The following is a 23,758-nucleotide window of genomic DNA, read 5'->3' as shown; positions in this document are numbered from 1 at the left end:
TTTAAATACTTGTATCAGGTGCCATATACCAACATGTATATTGTTTGATATATACATTAAAACAGTAAAAACACTTATTCTTTAAGGGACATGTTCTTTTAGGGACAGAGTCTTTTTCTCAAGATCAAAAAGCACAATAAGATGGCAAAATTAAGACCACTGGCTGTCATAACAAAATAAATGGATAAACTTACCTATTAAAGGTATTTTCATTTCTGGTCAAATAAGGAAAATCAGCAACTGTTCAAAATGTGTGACTTGGAGAATGAAAGACCTGAAACAAACAGTACAAAAAATCAGTAAAGCAGTGGTTTAAATATTGCTATTAAACACAATTTAATTAAAGTTAAAAATGAAATATTACAGGCCTTAATCTTTTAATGTACTGTTTTCCTTTCCTGTATTCAATTTGAGAGGATAGACAGACATATAAATCAGGTAATTAGTTGAGAAAATAGTAAGATTCACTTTATGTGTCATGAATAAGGAAGAAAAAATTTTGTTTACCTTAATCATACAGATACTATCAAACATAGTTATTGTACATGTCAAAAACATCAAATTCCTTGAGAGTCTTAAATCTTTTTTGTTTTTGAGTGTTTCCCTTAATGTTTTGTATATAGTGGTTTCATTAAATGTGTATAGTTGGTGTTGATAATAACAGTGATGATGATGAGGATGACAGTGTTCTTGGAGAACCCTGACTATCCTTGGCAAGCAAAAAAATTTATTGTTTGTGTAGTCAATTCTAATGCTTAATTTCTTTTGTTCAGGTAGTGAATGACTCAGCTGTGAATAGCCACTCAAAATGTTCACATATTACAGCTTTTAAAAGTTCACAAAATCTTATGCAGTTCAGGTAACCTTTAAAAATAAGAAAATTCTTTACTTTCTGAAATAACTTATCAACTCAGTAAATAATATAAAACTTTTGGTTACTGTATTTTAGATTGTTAACCCCACAGAAACAGTCAAATTGCAATCAGTGGTTGGAAAAAAGGAGATACAGGTATTTGCTAAGAAGTGGGAGTAAAAAGTTATATAAGGTTTTTATACTAGTCAAATAAATTATTTGGGTTCTTTGCATCTCTGGTTAACTGCTGTGCATACCTGGTTTTAAAATACATTTTTCTTAAATATAAAACAAATACATTTTATTATAGAAAGTTTGGAAAACAGAAAAATATAAAAGAAGCAAAAATACCACCACCTAGATATAACTGATCCTAAACATACTATTATATGTATACGTGTTTTTCCTATGCATATCTGTTTTGTTCTTTTAGTTTATTCATTCAAATTTGAAGCATACTGTGTATATCATTTTGTATCCTTTTCTTTCCACTTGATATACTCTTGAGCATATTTTTCCATGCCATTAAATAGATTTTATTTTTGGTGACTGTGTAATATGTCTTTGCATGGATATGCTATGATTTGTTTAGCCTTTCTCTCACATTGAATATTTTGTTATTTCCATGTTTTTTGCTTTTATAAATAATACTACTATATTGTTTTATATAAATATTTTCCTATCTTGGATTATTTTCTTTGAATAAAATCATAGAAAGGTCACAGAATATATATGTATGAGTTTATTATCCTAGAATCAACTAGCTTTTGGAACTTTGATTGCACACTTGAAAATACTATCTCATTCTCTCTATGGACATATGTGTATGTGTAAATATATATAATACATCATATGGGGACACACACATATATATTTTGGTTAGCCTCAGTAACAAATAGTAATTATTCCATTTGTTAGGCTATATGGAAGTCTTTATGTCTTCTTGTCTATAAACATGTGGATTACTGACCTATTTTGAAATTTGAAAAATGACTCCTTCTGGCAGTATAAAAATTCTTTAAATATGTGCGTATTCCGAATGGTCATATGCTACACTATGAGTCTATACCTATCACTCTAAATATAAGATTCGACCAAGACAATATGCTTATTTTTATGCAAATGGATATTTTTCCCTCTTTCTTCTGAAAAAAAGAATTTTATCTTCCCAGGTGATCTATTCCACCTGTTTAAAATCCTTTCGATATGCTAGACTGACAGAGTGTTGTTATACAAGGGAGAATAGCTAATCTCTAGGAAGAGTACCCCCCCTAATACAGATATGTGGGGAAATGCATATATCTGGCATAGTCCTAGCTGCCACTGAGCATATATGGTGAAGCTTTACACCCAAGAAGATGTATAATTATTTTGGAAGAAGAAAGACTCTTTTCAACAATCTCCAAGCCTATCTTTTGAAGAGGTTAATTTTGGTAGCTGTGACTTAAATGCGTAAGGCAAAACTATAAATCTTCAGATGATGAAATAGAAAAACATCTATTCAAGATAGGAAGGAATTCTTAAAAAAAATTTGAAAGCCCAGTTATAAAAGATAAATTGATAACTTGGCTATATTAAAATTAAGAATTGCTATTCATCAAAAGACACTATAAAAGAATGGGAGGCAAGAGGAGGATATATTTTCAATACTTAAAACTTTCAAAAGATTAGTTTCCAAAAGTGTATTAAAAATTTCTACAAAGAAATGAAAGACAGACAACCCAATTAGAAATATATGCAAAATAAACAAACAGGGCACCTTAAATAGGAAACATTTGAGGCAGATAACAGATGAAAAGATGTTCAGCACATCAGTTAACTTGGAAAATAAAACCACAGTGAGATATTATTGTACATAAGCTTACCATTATACACAAGATTATCATTATCCCATAAGTTTAGCAAAAATTTGGAAAGTCTGACAAAACTAAATGTTGATAAGAATGTAGAAAATTATTTCATCATATAATATTTTAAAACAAAATATATGGCTCAGTCAGTAGAACTATATAAAGCAAATCAGGATTTTATCTTAGAAGTCAGGATAGTGTTACCACTAAGGAAGAGGATATGGGGAATATGGGGCCTTTGGACAACTTATAATAATGTTCCATTTCCTCACCTAGGTGGTGGTTACATGGATGTTCACATTGTAATTTTGTTTGTTAAACCGTTCATGTAGATTTTATTCCCTTATTTTTATTAATTAGGTTGAACTATATAAAATTTTCATCTTTGTAGAACAAGAACAGTTAAATATTGATGGTTTCATATGTTGACTAATATGTTTTATTTACAATTAAATTACGAAAGAAAAAAATAGTTTGTTCTCATGTAACAAATAGATGCTGAGTGTGGAGAAAAGGGACAGTAAGACAATTGAGAGAATCAAAATGTACTTCACAAGTAAGTCAAATGTTTGGTTTCTAATTTCTAAGCAGAATATTTCAATTTAAAACATTCTAGGGGAGTTCCCGTTGTGGCGCAGTGGTTAACGAATCCGACTAGGAACCATGAGGTTGCGGGTTCGATCCCTGCCCTTGCTCAGTGGGTTAAGGATGGCATTGCCGTGAGCTGTGGTGTAGGTTGCAGATGCGGCTTGGATCCTGCGTTGCTATGGCTCTGGCGTAGGCTGGCGGCTACAGCTACCGATTAGACCCCTAGCCTGGGATCCTCCCATATGCCGCGGGAGGGGCCCAAGAAATGGCAAAAAGACCAAAAAAAAAAAAAAAAAAATTCTATTTCCAGGAGTTCCTGCTGTGAGCAGTGGGTTAAGGATCTGGCATTATCTCTGTGGCCACGTTGATTTGATTCTTGGCCATTGCAGTGGGTTAAAGATACAGAGTAGCTGTAGCTATGGTATAGTTTGTAGCTGCAGCTCAGATTTGATCTCTGGCTGGGGAACTTCCATATGCTGTGGACGCAGTGGAAAAATAAAAATTAAGTTACAAGTATTCTGTTTCCATTTTAATTTCAGATTTAGTATAATGAAGATTGTTTATGTGAGGTCTAGAAGTTATTAGCTTGGCAGTCAGGTTGCTGTGATGTTACAGAGGTTTGAAGAGGTTAATTTGTGGTGAAAATAGTAGCTGTGACTTAAATGCATGAGGCAAAAGTATAAATCTTTCAGATGGCAAAATAGAAAAACATCTATTCAAGATAGGAAGGAATTTCTTAATTCCTTAAGGAGTTAAAGATTTAAAACGAAGACACAAAAAGTTTACATGAAGTATATGAAAAAAGTCATCATTAATAATTGGCAATATGTATATTGACAGCACAACAACTAAATCATGACTGAAGAAAACAATTTTGTTTGGTAAGATTGATTTGCTAAGGCAGCCACCAAAATACCTTCAAAATATTTTTTAATAGTAGCAATAGTCTCCTGCTATAAAGAAATACTGGTAAGCATATTTTAATTTTTTGATGGAGGGATCCAAATTGTTTCTGTGATGGCACTTGGTAATGAACATATTTGAAAAATCATATTCCTAGTCTACAAATGATATAATGGAAGATTAGTATTCAAATTCTAAATCTTTTCAGAGAAAGTAGTATAATGAACTTATAAGGGCAAAAAGTGCAGAGAACATAACCAGTAAGAGTAGGATTGCTTTTCTCTTTCAAGGGAATAGCATAAACAAATCTTGACCCAGAGCACAATATGGAAATTTTGAAGAAAAATTATTTGTAACTATTGTTCTTCATCAGTCTGAATAGGTTTCATTTATCAGTTACTTTTTCAGGTAGGAGTAGGTGACATAGAGCTGGAAAGAAAAAATAGAAAATTAAAAATAATTATTTTCCTATTTTTTGACGTATTTTGGTATTACTTTTACCAATTACTCTTATTTATTTTGTTTATGAAATGATAACATAGATTAATGTGATATTTTCAGTCTCACACATTTTTACATTTGTGTATTAATGCAGTATCATTCATTTTATAGTTTTCTGTTACTTTGGATTTGCAGGTTTTATATACAGAACATTTTGGAAAGCCAGTAGAAGAAAGTGCTGAGATTTTCCCACAAACTCCTGAAATTCCCTTATTTTTAAGGACTGCTGAAGCTGTGAAAATACCTGAATCTGTGGAGAAATTACCTGAAACCTCCTCATTTGAAATGTAAGATTTTAGTTAATTATAATTAAAGAATTTACATATTGAGTTATAAATAATTGATATGAATAGTAAAATGCCTAATCCCTATAACTTAAAAAAAATTTATTATGGAATAGTTCTGATGAGATCAGGTGCATTCAGGGTAGTATGGCCATAGACTGTTATGGAATATTTCAAATATACGAAGGAGAGGGAGAGAGACTAGTATAATGAACTCTTATGTACCTGTTACTCTGTGTTGGAACACTTATTAACATTCTGTCATCTTATTTCATAGACTGTCTTCCCCATTTCCCCTGAACATTTAGCTGAAGTGGCATAGGTCATGAGCACTTAACAAGTTCAGTAGTGTAAGATTTAAGATTTTTTGAAGAATAAAAAAAGTAGGGAAAAATTTTAAATGTCAAGCAAAAAAGTTAATATCACATTTGGTAGATTGTGGATATCATTGAATAATGTTTCAGCAGTCATTTTTTCCTTAATGTTGTCAGTTTTATGGCAAGAATTGCCATTCTTTTAATTAATCTTGGTAGGCATAAATATCTTTAACATCATTTTTAAACTTTGGAAACCATAGACTGTAGTTTATAGCCAAGAAAATAATGCTACTTTTAACCTTTTTGTTTAGTTGAGTCTTTTCCTTAATACTAAACCTTGAGATTTTCCTAAAATATATGTCAAACAGATTTCACTTCATCAAGAATCTCTCACCTGTGTTCTACTGTGTATTTTAAATTGCTAGTAAGAGTTTTGTATATGAATATTATGCTCTTGACTCAAACACAGCATGTTTAAAGTGGAACTCATTATCTGAAAACCATAAAAAGATGTGGCAGTTGTATACTAAAACCTCTCTCTATGGATAAGAAAGCCAATCTGTAAAGTAACTCAATAGTGGTCATGGAAATAGTTATGGAAGTATCTTCAGACTTCTGTTATATTTTACAAACACTTAATAGCACTATTTGTAAGTATTTTGTAAATATTGCTACTTTAATATTCAAACAACTTTATGAGACATAGTACATTATTATCCATATTTTATAGATGAGGACACAGAATCACAGATGATACAGCTCATCAGTGACAGAGCTGAGATTGAAACCCAGACAGTTCTGCCTCCAGAATTGATGCTTTTTAGTGACTGTGTTATATACTGTCTTAACTAATTATTTTCTCAAATCATTTTATAGTTTAACTCCCTTATGAAACAATCTGTTATGGCTGGCTTCTCATTAAGACTAAAATTTTGTGACTACTTTCAAGATCTTGAGGACAGTATAGCATTAGGGTTAAGAGCTTGGACTTTGAATCTGTATTGTTGCATTCAAATCCCAAAGGCACTTACATTCTTTTGACCAAATCATTTAATCTTTCTATGCTTCAAAATCCTCTTCTGTGAAATGGAGGTGATAATAATAGTACCTATTTCATAGGGCTATTGTAAGGAATAACTAAATTAATGATGATATAAATACATAGACTAGTGTCTGACATTATATCCTCAGTAGGAATTCATTATTTCATTTCATAATTGATTATGCTACTTTAAAAAATATTACTCTCCACCCAAGCCCATAGGTTTGTTTTCTTATTCACAGTCTTGTCACTTCAATAACTATTTCCTCCCTTTTCTCTGTTATTGCCTGTGGTGCTTACTAGTCTGCACTATTTAATGATATGTATTTAGCATTTTGATGATTTCTTATTTCTTATTTTCTTATTTCTTATTTCTCTGTATCAGAAATAAAAATACAACTACTGAATGTCAAACACAAAAGGAATCCTCTGGATTTTCTTTTTTTACGAGTTATACTTCTGGATCGCCTGGATTGAATTTATTTGATTCTTCTGTATTTGATTCAGAAATCCCATCACATCAGGTAATGTGAGAAGCTAAAGTTTTATTTCTTAAAAAAAATGTACACTGGAATTTCAAATAATTTTAATTCTTTAATACCAAACTGTCTTGGGACAGAGTATAGAACAGAGGCAATTTTTGAAAATAATCTGAGTATTAATAGTATAACAGAGTTCCCCCATTATCTTTTTGTTTTCAAATTCAGGTTCCTCAAATTGATAGCTCTTCATAAAAACAGAATCTTAGGATAGCAATGATTTAAATTGCAATTAAAGTCAATTTAAAAGTTAATTTGGCTTTAGTTAAAACCAAAGTAAATTTGTTTGAATTTCACATATTCTCAGTGTGAAAAAATTTTCAGGTTACTAGTTGATCTTTTCATCTACATGTGTAAGCACCTAATAACAGCTTCAAAATACAGAAAACAAAAATGACAGAATCAAAGGGCGAAATATACAAAAATACAAATTTATTCAGAGATTTTCTAGCACTTCCTTTTTTAGCTATTGATAGAATTCGACAATACAATCAAGAAAGATCTTATGTAAAATCTGAACAACCCCATCAGCCCTCTTGACCTAACTGACTTTTATAGAACACCACATCCAACAACTGCAGCACATATATTCTTTTCAAGTGCTAATGGTAAATTCACCAAGATAGAACATATTCTAGGCCATTAAATAACTTTTTGTTTTTTGGTCTTTGTCTTTTTTTTAGGACCTTACCCCCTGCATTTGGAGGTTCCCAGGCTAGGGGGAGAATTGGAGTTGTAGCCACTGGCCTACACCACAGCCACAGCAGTGTGGGATCCGAGCCGTGTTTGCAACTTATACCACAGCCCACAGCAATGCCGGATCCTCAACCCACTGAGTGAGGCCAGGGATCGAACCCACAACCTCATGGTTCCTAGTCGGATTCGTTTCTGCTATGCCATGATGGGAACTCCTTAAATAACTCTTAATAAATTGAAGAGGATTGAAATCATAAAGAGTGTCCTCTGATCACATTGGAATTAAATTAGAAACCAATAAGATATTAGGAAAGTCCTTAATATTTAGGCCATGGATGAAAGAAGAAATCATGAGAGAGATTAGAAGATATTTGGAAATGAATTATGAAAATATAGCATATCAGGAATTGCAGTTTGCTGCCAAAACCAGAGCAAAATAATTTTAAATAATTTAATTGACCATTTGAATAATTAAATTAATAAAGAAGAAAGGTCTATAATCAGTGACCTAAATTCCCACCTTTGAAAGCTAAAAAAGAACAAAGTAAACCCAAAGTAAGTAGAATAAAAATAAGAAAATCAAGGATTCAGTGAAATATACAAAAAATAGAGAAAATTAGCAAAGCCAAACTTGGTTTAAAAAAAAATGGACAAAATTTATAAACTCACTTGATTAACAAAGAAAAAGATACGACAGTTTACCTATATTAGGAAAGAAAGAAATTACTATAGCCACAGCAGACAATAATAAGAGAATATTATGAAGTAGAAGACTGGTAAGGGGAAACTTTGCTTTCTGCATATTAAAACAACCTGTAAACCTAGGATGATCAAAATGTGATAATGCTACAAGGATTGATAGATTTATCAATGGCATGGGCAATCATGTCTTGAAACAAAAGAATTTGAAATGTGATATAGCTAAGACCACAATTTAGTAGGGATAAATTAGGTATTTGTCTTACACTGTACACCAATAGATATTTTAGGTACATTAAATTTTAAAATATTAACCATAAAATATTTCAGAGAAAATAAAGGTGACTATTTATCAGATCTTAAAGGAGGAAGGATTCTCTAGGCATAAAACAATGGAAGAAGAGCCAAAGAAAATAAAAAGGGTTTGGCTTTGGTTACATACAAAATTTTATGTTAAAAAACTTTAAAAGCAAAATAATAATGTGATTTAAAATATTTATAATAATATGATAAAGATTTAAGATCTTTGATATGTAAAGTGCTTAAATGTACTATTAAAATTACTGCCTTAGTAAGACATGGACAGAGTACATTTGGTGAATAGATCAATTCACAGAAAAAGAAATTCAAGTGATTTGAAAATCTCTGGGAGGAGTTCCCACTGTGGTGCAGTGGGTTAAGGATCTGGTGTTGTCTTTGCTGTGGCATAGGTTCGATCCCTGGCCTGGCCCAGTCGGTTAAGGATCTGGTTTGCCACAGCTGTGGTGTAGGTTGCAGTTGAGGCTCACATTTAGTCCCTTCCCCGGAAACGTCCATGTGCTGCAAGTCCGGCAAAAAAAAAAAAAATCTGGGAAAAATATATGTCCATATTAATTGTCAAAGAAATATAAATATGTGCATCATAGTATTTATTTGTGATTTACATTAGAAAAAGAAATAGAAAAACCTAAATGTTTAAAACAAAAGAATGAAACTTATATGGCATGTCCATATGGAGGAATATTAAAATTCCTTAAAAATAATAAGGTTTGGAATAACAGTGAGATGGAAAAATGCTCATAATACAATGTTAAAAGGAAAGAAGACAGAAAACTATGTTTCCTTATCTCATTTTTTAAAAAGCCTGTTTTATAGACAAAACAGAGTGTTGACAGCAAAATTTCATTTGAACTGACATGAAACTATCAAACTTTGTATTATTTTTATAGTTGGGAAAGCAGTACTGATAACCTGATTTGTTAAAGGCCTTCAGAATAAAACAGTTAATTAAAGTTTTAGGTTATATTAATATTCCAAAGTAGGAAGTATCCTAAATACAGTATATGTTGCCTATTAATATTTTATTTATTGTTAAAGTCAATAAGCCTTACTTTAATCTGCCAAAGATAGTTTTGAAGATAGACTTCCTTTTAAGTATAATAATATTGTTATGTTTTATATAGAATATTGCCATTTTTCTACTCTAGTTATGCTTATTAGATGAAGTAGGCTTTAGAGACTAATATAATTGCTGTACTTACTGTTCTACTGATGTCATGAGTAATAGTTAATGGAAATTATTTTTCAGTTTAACGAACATTATTCTGCAGGAAATTTAAATCCTCTCTCATCACAACAAGAAATTGGTAAGTGATTTGAAGTTTACTGTATGTTAACTTCACCCTTTGTATTTAATTTGTCTCTAATTTAGTTTATTTAGTTTAGTTTATTTAGGCATTTAGTTTATTCTTTTTTGTTTTTTTTTCATCTTTTTGCCATTTCTTGGGCCGCTCCTGCAGCATATGGAGGTTCCCAGGCTAGGGGTCTAATCGGAGCTGTAGCCACGAGCCTACGCCAGAGCCACAGCAACGTGAGATCCAAGCCGAGTCTGCAACCTACACCATAGCTCACGGCAACACCGGATCCTTTAACCCACTGAGCAAGGGCAGGGACTGAACCCGCAACCTCATGGTTCCTAGTCAGATTCATTAACCACTGTGCCACGACGGGAACTTCGACTCTTTAAAAATTATTGTTATCTCTGTACCATTCACTAATTATTATTATTATTTTTAGCAATTTAGCTTCTTCTTTCACTACTCTCCCAAAACTTGCTTTTTCCAGTTCTGCTAATGACTTACCAATTATCTCAAACATTATGAGTATTTTGTATTTATTGTCATATTCAATCTCTTTGCTGCATTTGATACAGTTGACTAGTCCCATCTTTCTGGAGTTTTTAGATTTGTTCTTATCTCTCTGGTGCTTTTTATTGAATCTTCTTTATTCTTTTATCCCTTGAGTAATTTATTTATTCAACATAGAGATATATGTGTATGTATATATAGTATATTTTATATCAGGTAATACTTTTGGCTCTGGTGATAGAATAGTGGACAAGAATGCAAAGTTCTCATAGAATTTTTATTCTAGTGGGAGAAACTGAAAATAGACAAATAAATGATTATATGTCAGGTTATAAACTAAGCAACAGTTGATATGGGTGTGATTTGGTAGCCTTAGATTTACTTAGCTTTATATAAAGATACAGGATAGGAAATTAACAGAATGTTCAGCATCTTGATCTCATTGAGAGGCCTGCCAGCTAACCCAAATAATCTTTTGTTACTCACCCACATGGGACATGTAAAACTGCTATGGCAAAAGGCATGGTGCCGACAGGTCACATTGACACACAAAAGCTGTAGCCTCAGTTTCCCACCAGTCTTTCAATATTATTCTAATCATGTGGCTCAAGACCCGTATACTAACTCAGAGCTCCTCTAATTCAGATGTAGTCCCATCCAGTAGACTAGACAGACACGGTTCTACATTTACCTTAATTTTGTATTTTCTAAGAAAACAGTGCTCTGAGGAGCTGGACTCCAAGGTCATTCTTCTAGGTGGGCCTGGATTAGCACAGGCTTATTGTTAATTCTGCTTACTTGTGGAGTAAGTATTATGAAGAAAGTAAAGCAGGGTAAGATTAATAGGGAGTACTGGGATTGGGAAGGTGGTTGCTGTGTTACAAGGGAGTCAGATAAGGCAGTGCTAAAAGACAGCATTTGAGCAGAGACCTGAAGGACGTACAGATATAGGCTAGTGGGATAAGTGTTCTAGGCAGCAGGGTGCAAAGGCCTCGAGATGGGATCATGCTTAGCATGTTCATTGAACAGCAGCTCAAATGATACAATTTGAATCAAATAAGGAAAGAAAAACTGGTAGAAAATTATATCAGAGAGGTTGGAGGGAGAGCTCTTAGACCATTGAGAACTTTGGGGTACTTTTTTCTGTTTGAAACACTATTGGAGTATTTCCAGCAAGGACTGAAATGATCTGACAGATTTTAAAGAGTTGCTCGGCTGTTATATGGAGAACAGAGTGTATGGAAACATGGGGAAATCAGGGAGCTATTAAAATAATACAGTTGAGCACTTATAATTATGAGGATGATATCAGTGGAAGTGGTGAGAAGAAATCAGATTTTTGTGATTAAATTTCTGAAGGTAGAGTTGTAAGGATTTGCTTATAGACTAGATGTGAGGATTAAGAGAAAAAATGAGAATGATGCCAAGATTTTGACATAAATAACCGTAAGAGTGGAATTAACATTTATTGAAATATGAAAGACTAAAGAAGTTAATTTTAGATTGACAAGAGTTAGAAGTGTCATTGAAGAACCTATGTTACATACCTAAGTGGAAAAAGGAAATTTTATATATGAATCTGGAAATTCAGTCGGATGAGGCATAACTTTTGAAATTATCATAAATAGTTATTAAATGCCACAAGACCATAATAAATCTACCAGTTGTAGACATTCCTTTAATGCCTGCCATCTAAAATATTAAATCTATTTACATTTTTCCCTTTAACACTCTCACTTGACACTCATTCACTTCATTATTTTCAAGTATTATAAAACAGGTGATGACCAGATTCGTATCTTCCCTCCCTGACTTTTCCTAATCCTCCTAAACTCCAGAACCATTTCCCCCCAGTTTTTTTGAAATAAAATTTTCATACACCACTGTATAAATTTAAAGTATATAACATAATGGTTTGACATACATATATTATGAAATGATTACTGCAGTTAAGTCTAGTTAGCATCCCTCATCAAATATAAATAAAAAGAAATTTTTTTTCTTCTTTGTCGCGAGAACTTTTAGGATTTACTCCCTTAATGTTTTTTCATATATATCACATAGCAGGTTAACTATGGTCATTATGTTGTACATTACATCCCTTGTATTATTTATCTTAAAACTGGAGGTTTGTACCTTTTGACCATCTTTCCCAGTTTCCCCTCTCCCCACCCTCACCTCAGGTAAGGTGATCACAGATTTGATCTCTTTTTCTGTTAATTTGGTTTTCTTTCTTTCTTCTTCTTCTTCTTTTTTTTTTTTTTTTAAAGATTCTGCTTATAAGTGAGATCATACAGTGTCTGACTTATTTCACTTAGCATAATGCTCTGAAGCTCCATCCCTGTTGTTGTCAGTGACAGGATTTTCTGTTTTATAGCTGAATTGTACTCATGTATTATATGCGTATGCATATTTAGATATCTCAGAGCTGCTTTATCCATTCATTCATTTGTGCACACTTAGATGTTTCCATGTCTTGGCTGTTGTAAATAATGCTGCTATGAAGATGGGGTGGCATATGTCTTTTCAAATTAGTATTTTTGTTTCCTTTGGATATGTTCCCAGAAGTAGAATTGCTGGTTCATATAGTAGTTCCGTGTTTTAATTTTTTGAAAAACTTCCATATTTTTTCCATAGTGGCTTTACAAGTTTATAATCCTGCCAACAGTTCATAAGCGTTCCCATTTTTATACATCCTCTCCATCATTTGTTATCTCTTGTCTTTTGATGGTGGTTATTCTGACAGGTATTAGATAATATCTCACTAGGGTTTTAATTTGCATTTCCCCAAGGACTAGTGATGTTGGGCATCTTTTCATGTACCTGTTGGCTATTTGTATATTTTTTTTGGAAAAATGCCCATTCATGTTTTCCCATTTTTAATTGAATTATTTGTTTTTTTAATTGAGTTGTATGAGTTCTTTATATATTTTAGATATTACCCTTTATTGATTATATGATTTGCAAATATATTTTCCATTTCTGTAAGTTGTCTTCTTACATTATTATTTTTTTGGTTGTGCAGAAGCTTTTTAGTTTGATGTAATCCCATTTATTTTCATTCTGTGCTTTAGGTGTCATATCCAAAGAAATTGTTGCCAAGACTCTTTTCAGGGATATTTTTTTTCCCTGTATTTTCTTCTAGGAGTTTCATGGTGCTTTGTCTTATATTTAAGTCTTCACTCTGTTCTTAGTTAATTTTTGTGAGTGGTGTAAAATAGGGGTCTAGTTTCATTCTTTTACATGTGACTATCTTGTTTTTCCAGCAGATTATCGAAGAGTCTTTTTTCCACTGAGTATTCTTGGCTCCCTTGTCAAATATTAGTTAATCATGTATGCTTGGGTTTATTTCTGAACTCTAAGTTATGTTGCATTGATCTACTTGTCTATTTTTATATTAGTACCACTGTGTTTTGATTACTAGAGTTCTATAGTATAGCTTGAAATTAGGAAGTATAATGCCTCCCTTTTTGTTCTTTATCAGGATTGCTTTGGCTTTTCTTTTGTGGTTCCATATAGGTTTTTGGATTTTTTTTTCAACTTCTGTTAAAAATGCCATTACAATTTTGATATCACATTGAATCTATAGGTGGATTTTGGTAGTATTGGCATTTTAATAATTCTGCCCATCCATGAACAATGAGATACCTCTCCATTTATTTTTTTCTTCAACTTTTTTTCATCAATGTCTTATAGGTTTGGGAATAGAGGTTTTTCACTTCTTTGGTTAAGTTTATTCCTAAAGATTTAATTGTTTTGGTATGAATAGGATTGTTTTATTTATTTCTTTTTCAAATAATTTGTTGTGTGTGTATAGAAATGCTACTGATTTTTGAATGTTTATTATGTATCTTGCAACTTTAACAAATTTGTTGACTAGATATAACAGTTTTTTGGTGGAGTCTTCAGGATTTTCTGTCTCTGCAGATAGAGACAGTTTACTTTTTCCTTTCCAATTTTGATGCCTTTTATTTCTTTTTATTACCTGAGTGCTCTGTTAAGGACTCCTAATTCTATGTTGAATGGAAGTGGTAAGAGTAGGGCACTTTTGTCTTCTTCCTGAACTTGTTCAGTCTTTTAATACTGGTTTGATGGTAGCTGAGGGCTTATTGTATATGGCCTTTATTATGTGTATTATGTTCAGATGAGTTTCTTCCATACCTGATTTTTAGAAGAGTTTTATCATGAATAGGTTGAATTTGTCAAGTGCTTCTTCTGCAAATATTGAGATGATCCTACTATTTTTTCTTTCATTCTATTAATGTGATGTAACATTTATTGATTTGCACACATCAATCCATCTTTGCATCCCAGGTATAAATCTAATTGGTCATAATAGGTTAATGAATGATCCATTTATTTATTTGGTTATTTATTTTATAGTGATTTACAGTGTTGTGCCACTTTCTGCTGTACAGCAAAGTGACCCAATCATATATACATTCTCTTTCTCATATTAATCTCCTTCATATTCTATCCCAAGACTGGTTATAGTTGCCTGTGCTACACAACAGGACCTTATTGCCCATACATTCTAAATGTAATAGTTTGCATCTACCAACCCCAAACTCCCAGCCTATCCCACTCCCTCCCCGTTCTCCTTTGGCAACCACAAGTCTGCCTTATATATCTGTATGTATTTTTCTGCTTTGTGGGTAGGTTCATGTGTGCCATATTTTAGATTCCACATATAAGTGATATGGTATTTATCTTTGTCTTTCTGATTTCACTTAGTACGAGCATCTCTAGATGCATCCTTGTTGTTGCAGTGGCATTATTTCATCCTTTTTTATGGCTGAGTATTCCATTGTACGTATGTACAACATCTTCTTAATCCATTCATCTGTTGATAGATGTTTAGATTGTTTCCATGTCTTGGATATTGTGAATAGTGAGTGCTGCAGTGAAGATAGGGATGCATGTATTTTTCGAAAGAAAGTTTGTCTGGGTATATGCCCAGGTGTGAGATTGCTAGATCATATGGTAGTTCTATATTTAGTTTCCTGAGGAACCGCCACACTGTTTTCCATAGTGGTTGTACCAATTTACATTTCTACCAACAGTGTAGGAGTGTTCCCTTTTCTCCATACCCTCTCTGGCATTTGTTATTTTTAATGACGGCCATTCTGACAGGTGTGAGGTGGTATCCCAATGTAGTTTTGATTTGCATTTCTCTAATAATTATTGATGTTGAGCATCTTTTCATGTGCCTAATGGCCATCCATATGTCTTACTTGGAGAAATGTCTATTTAGGTCTTCTGCCCATGTTTTGATTGGGTTTGTTTTTTTGTTGTTGAGTTGTATGAGTTATTTGTATATTTTGGACTAAGCCCTTGTCAGTTGCATCATTTGCAGAGATTTTTCTCCTATTCTGTGGGTTTTCCTTTTTTTATGGCTTACTTTGCTGTGCAAAAGCTTTTGAATTTAATTAGATTCCAAAAACCTGACAAAGGTACCACAAAAAAAGGAAATTACAGACCAATATCACTAATGAACATAGATGCAAAAATCCTCAACAAAATATTAGCAAATAGAATCCAACTCTATATTAAAAAAGATCATACACCATCCTCAAGTGGGATTTACCCCAGGGATGCAGTGATTCTTCAGTATCTTCAAATCAATCAGTGTGATACACTACATCAACAAACTGAAGAACAAAAACCATATGATCATCTCAATAGATGCAGAAAAAGCTTTGGACAAAATGCCAACACCCATGTCTGATAAAAACTCTCCAGAAAGTGGGCATAGAAGGAACCTGCTTCAACAGAATAAAAGCCATATACGACAGACCCACAGCTAACATTCTTAATGGTGAAAAATTGAAAGCATTTCTGTGAATATCAGAAACAAGGATGTCCACTTTCATCACTGTTCTTCAATATAGTTTTGGAAGTCCTAGCCATGGTAATCAGAGAAGAAAAAGAAAGGGAATCCAAATTGGGAGTTCCCGTCATGGCTCAGGGGAAACAAATTTGACTAGCATCCATGAGGATGCAGGTTTGATCCCTGACCTTGCTCAGTGGGTTAAGGATCCGGCAATGCTGTGAACTGTGGTGCAGGTCACAGATGCAGCTTGGATCTGGCATTGCTGTGGCTGTGGTGTAGGCCAGCAGCTATAGCTCTGATTTGACCCCTAGGCGCTCCCCTTCCCAAACAAGACAAAAAAAAAAAAAAAAAAAAGGAATCCAAATTGGAAAAGAAGTAAAACTATCACTTTTTTCAGATGACATGATAGTATCTGTACTTAGGAAATCCTAAAGACACTACCAGAAAACAGAGTCCATCAATGAATTTGGTAAAGTTGCAGGATACAAAATTAATAACCAGAAATCTATTGTATTTATATATGCTAACAGTGAAAGATAAGAAAGAGGAATTAGGGAAACCACCCTATTTACTATTGCATCAAAAAGAATAAAATACCCAAGTAAACCTACCTAAAGAGACAAAAGACCTGTGTTCTGAAAACCATAAGATGCTGATGAAAGAAATCGAAGATGACACAAACAAATGGAAAGATTTACTGTGCTCTTGGATTGGAAGAATCAATATTGTCAAAATGACTATATTACCCAAGGCAATCTATAGATTCAGTGCAAATTACCAATGACATTCTTCATAGAACTAGAACAAAATATTTTAAAATTTGTATGGAAACACAAAAGACCAATTGCCAAAGCAATTTTGAAAAAGAAAAATAGAACTGGAGGAATCAGGCTTCCTGACTTCAGACTATACTATAAAATAGTCTGAAGTATTGCAGTCATCAAAATGGTATGGTACAGCACAAAACAAGAAATACAGATCAGTGGAACAGGATCGAAAGCCCAGAAATAAACCCAGGCACCTGTGGTCAACTAATCTATGACAAATGAGGCAAGAACATACAGTGGATAAAAGACAATCTCTTTAATAAGTGATGCTGGGGAAACTGAACAGCTACATGTAAAAGACTGAAATTAGAGCATTCTCTAACACTACATGCAAGAATAAATTCAAAATAGATTAAAGACCCAAATGTAAGGCCAGATACTATAAAACTCCCAGAGGAAAACATAGGCAGAACACTCTTTGACATAAATTGCAACAACGTCTTGTTTGATCCACCTCTAGAATAATGAATTACCCTTTTAATGTGCTGCTTAATTTGGTTTGCAAGTATTTTATTGAGAACTTTTTAAAAATCTGTATTCATCAGAGATACTGGTCTGTAGTTTTTTTTTTTTTCCTTTTTCTAGTGGTATCCTTGTCTGGCTTTGATATGAAGGTAATGCTGGCCTCATAAAGTAAGTTTGGAAGTGCTCCCTCCTCCAGTTTTTTTTGAGGAGTTTGAGAAAGATTAACATAAATTCTTCAAGTGTTTGGTAAAATTCACCAGTGAAGCCATTTTGTAATTATTTATAATGTGTGATTGATATCTCTTTATATCTAAGACATTTGTTGACATTAAAAACTGAATAAATCTGAAATACAACTTGTTATTCTGATGTATTTAATGGTATCTCCATTATTCAGTTGCCAAGACTCAGAACTTCAGTAATAATTTAAACTTCTTCCTGTACTTTATGGCTAATCTTCAAGTATTATGAGTTATTTCTCCAAAAAATTTTTTTCTTTCCTATTTTCATTTTGTTGAAATCATTATATTTCCAACTCTTATTACCATTCACTTGCGCTATTTTTTCAGTAACATCGTAATTGATCTTTTCATTTTTAAGCTTATTTATGAATCATACCCCAGTTACTCTTCCTTATGCTTAATATTGGCCATCTCATTGCCCTGGTTAAATACCTTTAGTGGCTCCCCATGGAGCAGCAGATGATGCTCCTAGTTTCTAACTAGCTGCTACGCCTTTTATCTTATAAGAATAATCTGTGCTTTGGCCAAACTGAAGAACTCGTTGCATCCCAGATATGCCTACACTCCCTTACCCACTTTTTTTCTTCCTGAAGTCCTCAGCTTCCATCTCTTTTTAACCATCTTTCAAGACCAAGTTCTCTTCCATAAGGCCTTTTATTTTCCCTTTTAACATTCCTTTCCAAAAAGATCTCTCCCTAAAAGAGACTGGGTGAGGAATATTCCTAAAACCATAAAAACTTGGGACTCTGATTGCCTACCAGAAAGTAAAGAGGAAGTATCTGAAGACTAAGTAACTTAGTCTATGAAAACTTTTCAGATCAACACCAGACTTACAGCAATTGGAACTGACTTTCCATTAGTCGTTTTTAAAACAAGATAAAAGTGAAGTATCTGTATTTAATTAGATTATTTCTAGATATGAGACTTCTGCACATACTATTACAAATTGTAAATTTTGAAGATTTTTTCTGAATTTTTAGTCATTGTTACAAAGAAATAAAATTTATTTTCTATTTTGGGAAAAAACCCCAAACCTCTCCCTCATTTTTCTGAATGTCTCCTTTTTTTTTTTTTTTTTTTTTTTTCCTTAGGGCCTCACCGACAGCATGTGAAAGTTCCCAGGCTAGGGGTCAAATCAGAGCTATAGCTGCCGGCATGTGCCACGGCCACAGCAATACAGGATCCAAGCTGCGTCTGTGACCTAAACCAGAGCTCATGACAATGCAGGATCCTTAACCCACTGAGCGAGGCCAGGGATCAAACCCATATCCTCATGGATACTAGTCAGATTCGTTACCACTGAGTGATGATAGGAACTCCTTAAAATACTTTTTTTTTTTTGTATTTTACCACGTGTTGTTATTTATGAATATATGTCAAATCTTTTCTAATCACAGGTTCTTTAAGGGCAGGGACTGTGTTTTGTTTAACCTTTGCGTTCTCTACAATACCTAGGCTACACAGTGGTATTGCACAGTAATACATAATTTTATTTACAGTGATCATAGTAGTTTTATGAAGACTTCATATGAACTTCTTTTCTTCTGAAATTAAAATAATGTCAGATTAATTTTTTCAAAGGGAGATTCAAGATTTTTAGTTCTCTCTGGATCTATAGCTGTCATAGCTATTTTTCTTTAAGTCTTATAGATATGTACTGAAAGCAATGGAAAAATAAAATGAAAAGGAGAACTCCAGGATCAGTCTGTTCAGCTGTCCATGCCTCCATCCATCCCAACTAGTCATCTGCTCATCCACCTCTCCACATTCTTTCTGGTTGGCTGAGCTTTATTTAGCATAAAGTAACTGAGATTTTGAAAATATATGAAATTTCAAAGTGATACAAAGTATATTGTTTTGCCTAATGTACTAATTAAATTGGTTCTCTATGGAAAAATATTGCTGCTAAAAAGACTTATTTCAAGTAAGTCTTCAGATTACTACAGACTTTAAATTGTTTAAGAATTAAAAATTATAAGTAAGATATTGAAAATATATTTTTATAATTACAGTCTTAAATAATTAATGAAAAACAATATTTTTCCTTAATGACTTCTGGGAATCTTCAACCAAGTAATTCTTTATGTAAAGTTGATTTCAGAAATTCCTTTTAAAACCATAAAACCCTTTTCTCTGTTCTGTCAATTCTTTGAACAGTGCCTTGTATAGTATATTATAGTTACTTAATAATAGTTGAATAAATTTGACTTATACAGTCTCTCTCAGATCCAGCATTTCTTTCTCCATTCCCTTTTCTGTGATTTTAGGTAAGGCCAGGCTTTCATCATCTCCTTCCTATTAAATCCATTTCTAAACATTTTCCTATTTGTTTTAGTCTTTCTACACATTCTTTCCTGAGTAACCCTTATAAAGTAGTTCAAATCTTGTCATATCTCTGCTTGAAGACTTTTAATGACTTCATGTTACCTACCAAATAAAGTTCACATTATGTAGTTTGAAATTTAGGCAGTCTTTCCAAGCTCAATTTCATTAACTGCCTTTTGATAATTCTTTGTTACTTCTCAATGCACTTATAAGCTGAATTCTGTTACCCTTATGTTTTCTGTGTACACCTATTTCTTTGCTTGTGTTATTCTTTTCATTTAATGTTTTTTATTCCTCTTTTGCCTTATATATACAAGTTCTTTGTATACTTGCATTCAGATTACATCAAAGTAGGGTTTAAATTTGAACCTGTTTAACCCTCCACAGTGTAAAGGACAATACTTTGCACATAAGAGAAAAACAGTTAACTGATTCAGGGAATTTCAGTTGTGGCTCAACAGAAACAAATCTTGACTAGCATCCATGAGAACACGGGTTTGATCCCTGGCCTTGCTCAGTAGGTTAAGCATCCAGCATTGCCATGAGCTCTGGTTTAGGTCACAGATGCAGCTTGGATCTGGCATTGCTGTGGCTATGGGTGTAGACCAGCGGCTACAGCTCTGATTTGACCCCTAACCTGGGAATCTCCATATGCCACAGGTGTGGCCCTAAACAAACAAACAAACAAACAAAAAAACAACAAAAAAAGAAAATCTGATTCAGTACTACCCTATTTATTGTATACTGTAATTTTGTAGGTTATGCAAACTGTGTAACATGAATAGCATGATATTATAATGTTTATCTTCCTTAGGAAACTTATTTGGGAAGCCAGAAGGAGAAGATGCCTTTACTTTTTCTTTTCCATCAGACTCTTCAACTCACATATTTGGAGCTGGAAGAGATGATTTTAGTTTTCCCTTTCCATTTGAACAGGATCAAAACTCAGCACCTTCTTCTGTAAAAGGATTTTCATCCTCCTCACAAAATACCACACAATTTACTTTTTTTTGAACTAGTTGCTGATTTATTGAATTATTTTACTACTCTCTAATCATCTAGGGCATAAATTTACATTATACTTAAGCTATGAAGATCACTTTCTTTTGTTGATTAAAGAAATAATGGGTTACCATAGCTACATTTTTTTATTATATTTATTTAACTATTGAAGGAAATTAAGATGTTGTCATCTACTTTTGTTTTTATTTGCAGCATTACCTATCATTATTTCTTTTGGTTTTGATTTTGTAGGCTTATATTCATACAGAACCAGTGCTTCACTGCTGCAGTATAAGGAGTGGTACATTAATCATCTCAAAGAATTTATGTTATTGATAGTGAATAATATGTGCTATTTTCTTCTAATATAACACAAATTCAAATATAATCAGTAATTCTAATATCTTTAATAGAAGGAAATTAAATGTGAAAAGCTAGAGTAATTTCTTAAAATTGGATGGCTGCATTAATGGTAATACTGTTAATATATAGCTTTGCGTAAACCTTTTTGAAGAACATTTATAATTTTGTTTCCTGTCTTCAACAAAAAAATTCATCTTTGTTTTATATGCCTTATTTGCTTGTCAATTATATAGCTTAAATGAAGATAACTAAAATTTGATGAAATTATATAAACATATTGCTCAATATCTTTGTATTTTGTGCTTTTTAAAACTAGCTTGTATTGAGTTATCAAGTAATAAAAAATCTGAATCCGTATTTTGATGTATGACTACTGACAGATTTTAAGTCTCACCCTGTTTTCTTTCCCTTCCCCACCCCCCATATCTGGTCAATCTGATAAGAAAGCACAGGTATTCCCTCCTTTGGCTCCAATGGTAAGTTCAAACCATGTATAGGAACTCTTGCCTTGGTTGACCCCTCCTCACCATAAAAACCCAAAGCCAGTCTCCTTTCTCTGTTCTATCAAGCCATTTTTGTACTAGTTTGGAGGCCTACTCTGCTCTCTCCAGAAAATGTTATTATGTGTGTAATAAGCTTTTTCATGCTCTATAGTAGTGTGTGGTGTCATCAATCTCAACATCCAAACCAAATTTGGGGTGAAAATCAATCTTACTTCTTCAGGGTGTCCATATCACGATTGTATTAAATTAAGCCTTTCCAAACTTTTTAGAAATCAAAAAGATGATGTAACTAATAGTAGAAAGAACGTAAGGAAACTTTAATCTGTGTGTTCTTGTTTGTTTGTGTTTTTGTTTTGTTTTGTTTTTTAGGGCTTCACCTGCGGCATATGGAGGTTCCCAGGCTAGGGGTCAAATTGGAGCTACAACCCCCAGCCTATGCCACAGCCACAGCGTCGCAGGATCCGAGCCTCATCTGTGACCTACACCACAGCTCATGGCAATGCCAGATTCCCATCTCACTGATTGAGGCCAGAGATCAAATCCATAACCTCATGGTTCCTAGTTGGATTCATTTCCGCTGTGTCACGACAGGAACTCCTGATCTGTGCTTTTAAAAGCCTTTAACGCCTGGTTGAAAGATGAAAATCTGTTAAGCTGTAATTTTTCTTTTTATGTCAACTATTTTATTGATCTTGTGACTTAATTGGTAGTTTTAATGTAATAAAACATTGGCCATATATGGAAAGAATAAAAGTATAACTGGGTTGTTATTTAGTAGGAGGTTCAAAATTGGTTTAGTCTTGAGAGCCACACTGATTCCATGGTGTATTTTTACTGTAAATAGAGAACTGTGTAGCATACCAATATGGTTAGACTTATCGTGTATCAATAAAAGAAGTAAAATTTAAATTGTCACAGTGTATGTGACATTTTGAGGACATATAAAAGAGCTAAAAGATAGTCTTATACTTAAGGGACTTACAATTTAGTTGAGACAAAACTTAGGAAACAATAAAAACATATTAGGATAAAATAGTTGGTAATCAAATTCTGTTGTCTATAACTTTTTCTCTGCTAGAGAAGAGATTGAGTGCCTTAAGAGCAAAGAAAGATCATCATTGACTGAAAAGCTTGGGGAGGATTCATCAAAGAAGTGGGATTTGAATTGGGACTTTAAAGGTATGTAGACTGTAAAATTCTTGAATATAAAATTGATGTCTCTTTTTTTTGTCTTTTTTTTTGCTATTTCTTGGGCCGCTCCTGCGGCATATGGAGGTTCCCAGGCTAGGGGTCCAATCGGAGCTGTAGCCACCGGTCTACTCCAGAGCCACAGCAACGCAGGATCCGAGCCGCATCTGCAACCTACACCACAGCTCACGGCAATGCTGGATCCTTAACCCACTGAGCAAGGGCAGGGACCGAACCCGCAACCTCATGGTTCCCAGTCGGATTCGTTAACCACTGCGCCACGACGGGAACTCCTGATGTCTTTTTTAGCTTTACATTTTTTATTGCCTAATTTTAGTGTCTAGTGTTTAATAGGATTTCATTAAAAACTTGTTGAATTTATAGAGCCGAACTGAATTGGTAAAGGAGGCAGGGAGGACTCTCTAGGTAAGGGAAGTAAATGAACAAAAGAAAAATTCAGTCACAAATTTAATATGTGTGGAGGAAATTCAAGAATAGGCCTAATTGGAGTGGAGAATAATGTTAGAAATTGAGTTTAATAGATACAGTAGGACTGATTATAGAGGATCTTCAAGTGTTTTGACTTGATTTCTGAGGCCAATAAGGAATTTG

At 33.3% G+C, this 23,758-nt stretch overlaps 1 protein-coding gene across 1 annotated transcript in view; it reads left to right on the top strand.

The window, feature by feature from the left end:
• C2H14orf39 (chromosome 2 C14orf39 homolog) overlaps window positions 1–21,176 on the top strand; it is a 62,821-nt gene extending 41,645 nt beyond the window's left edge. Inside the window, 7 exon segments of the mRNA XM_047767466.1 lie at window positions 774–859; window positions 950–1,009; window positions 3,199–3,259; window positions 4,831–4,982; window positions 6,724–6,862; window positions 9,840–9,897; window positions 20,905–21,176. Coding sequence (XP_047623422.1) covers window positions 774–859; window positions 950–1,009; window positions 3,199–3,259; window positions 4,831–4,982; window positions 6,724–6,862; window positions 9,840–9,897; window positions 20,905–21,104 — 756 coding nt within the window. The 3' untranslated portion in view covers window positions 21,105–21,176.
• Window positions 21,177–23,758: the final 2,582 nt, after the last annotated feature.

The sequence above is a fragment of the Phacochoerus africanus genome, chromosome 2 (genome assembly GCF_016906955.1).
Source record: "Phacochoerus africanus isolate WHEZ1 chromosome 2, ROS_Pafr_v1, whole genome shotgun sequence".
Taxonomy (NCBI): domain Eukaryota; kingdom Metazoa; phylum Chordata; class Mammalia; order Artiodactyla; family Suidae; genus Phacochoerus; species Phacochoerus africanus.
This window is presented reverse-complemented; position numbering and strand designations above follow the sequence as displayed.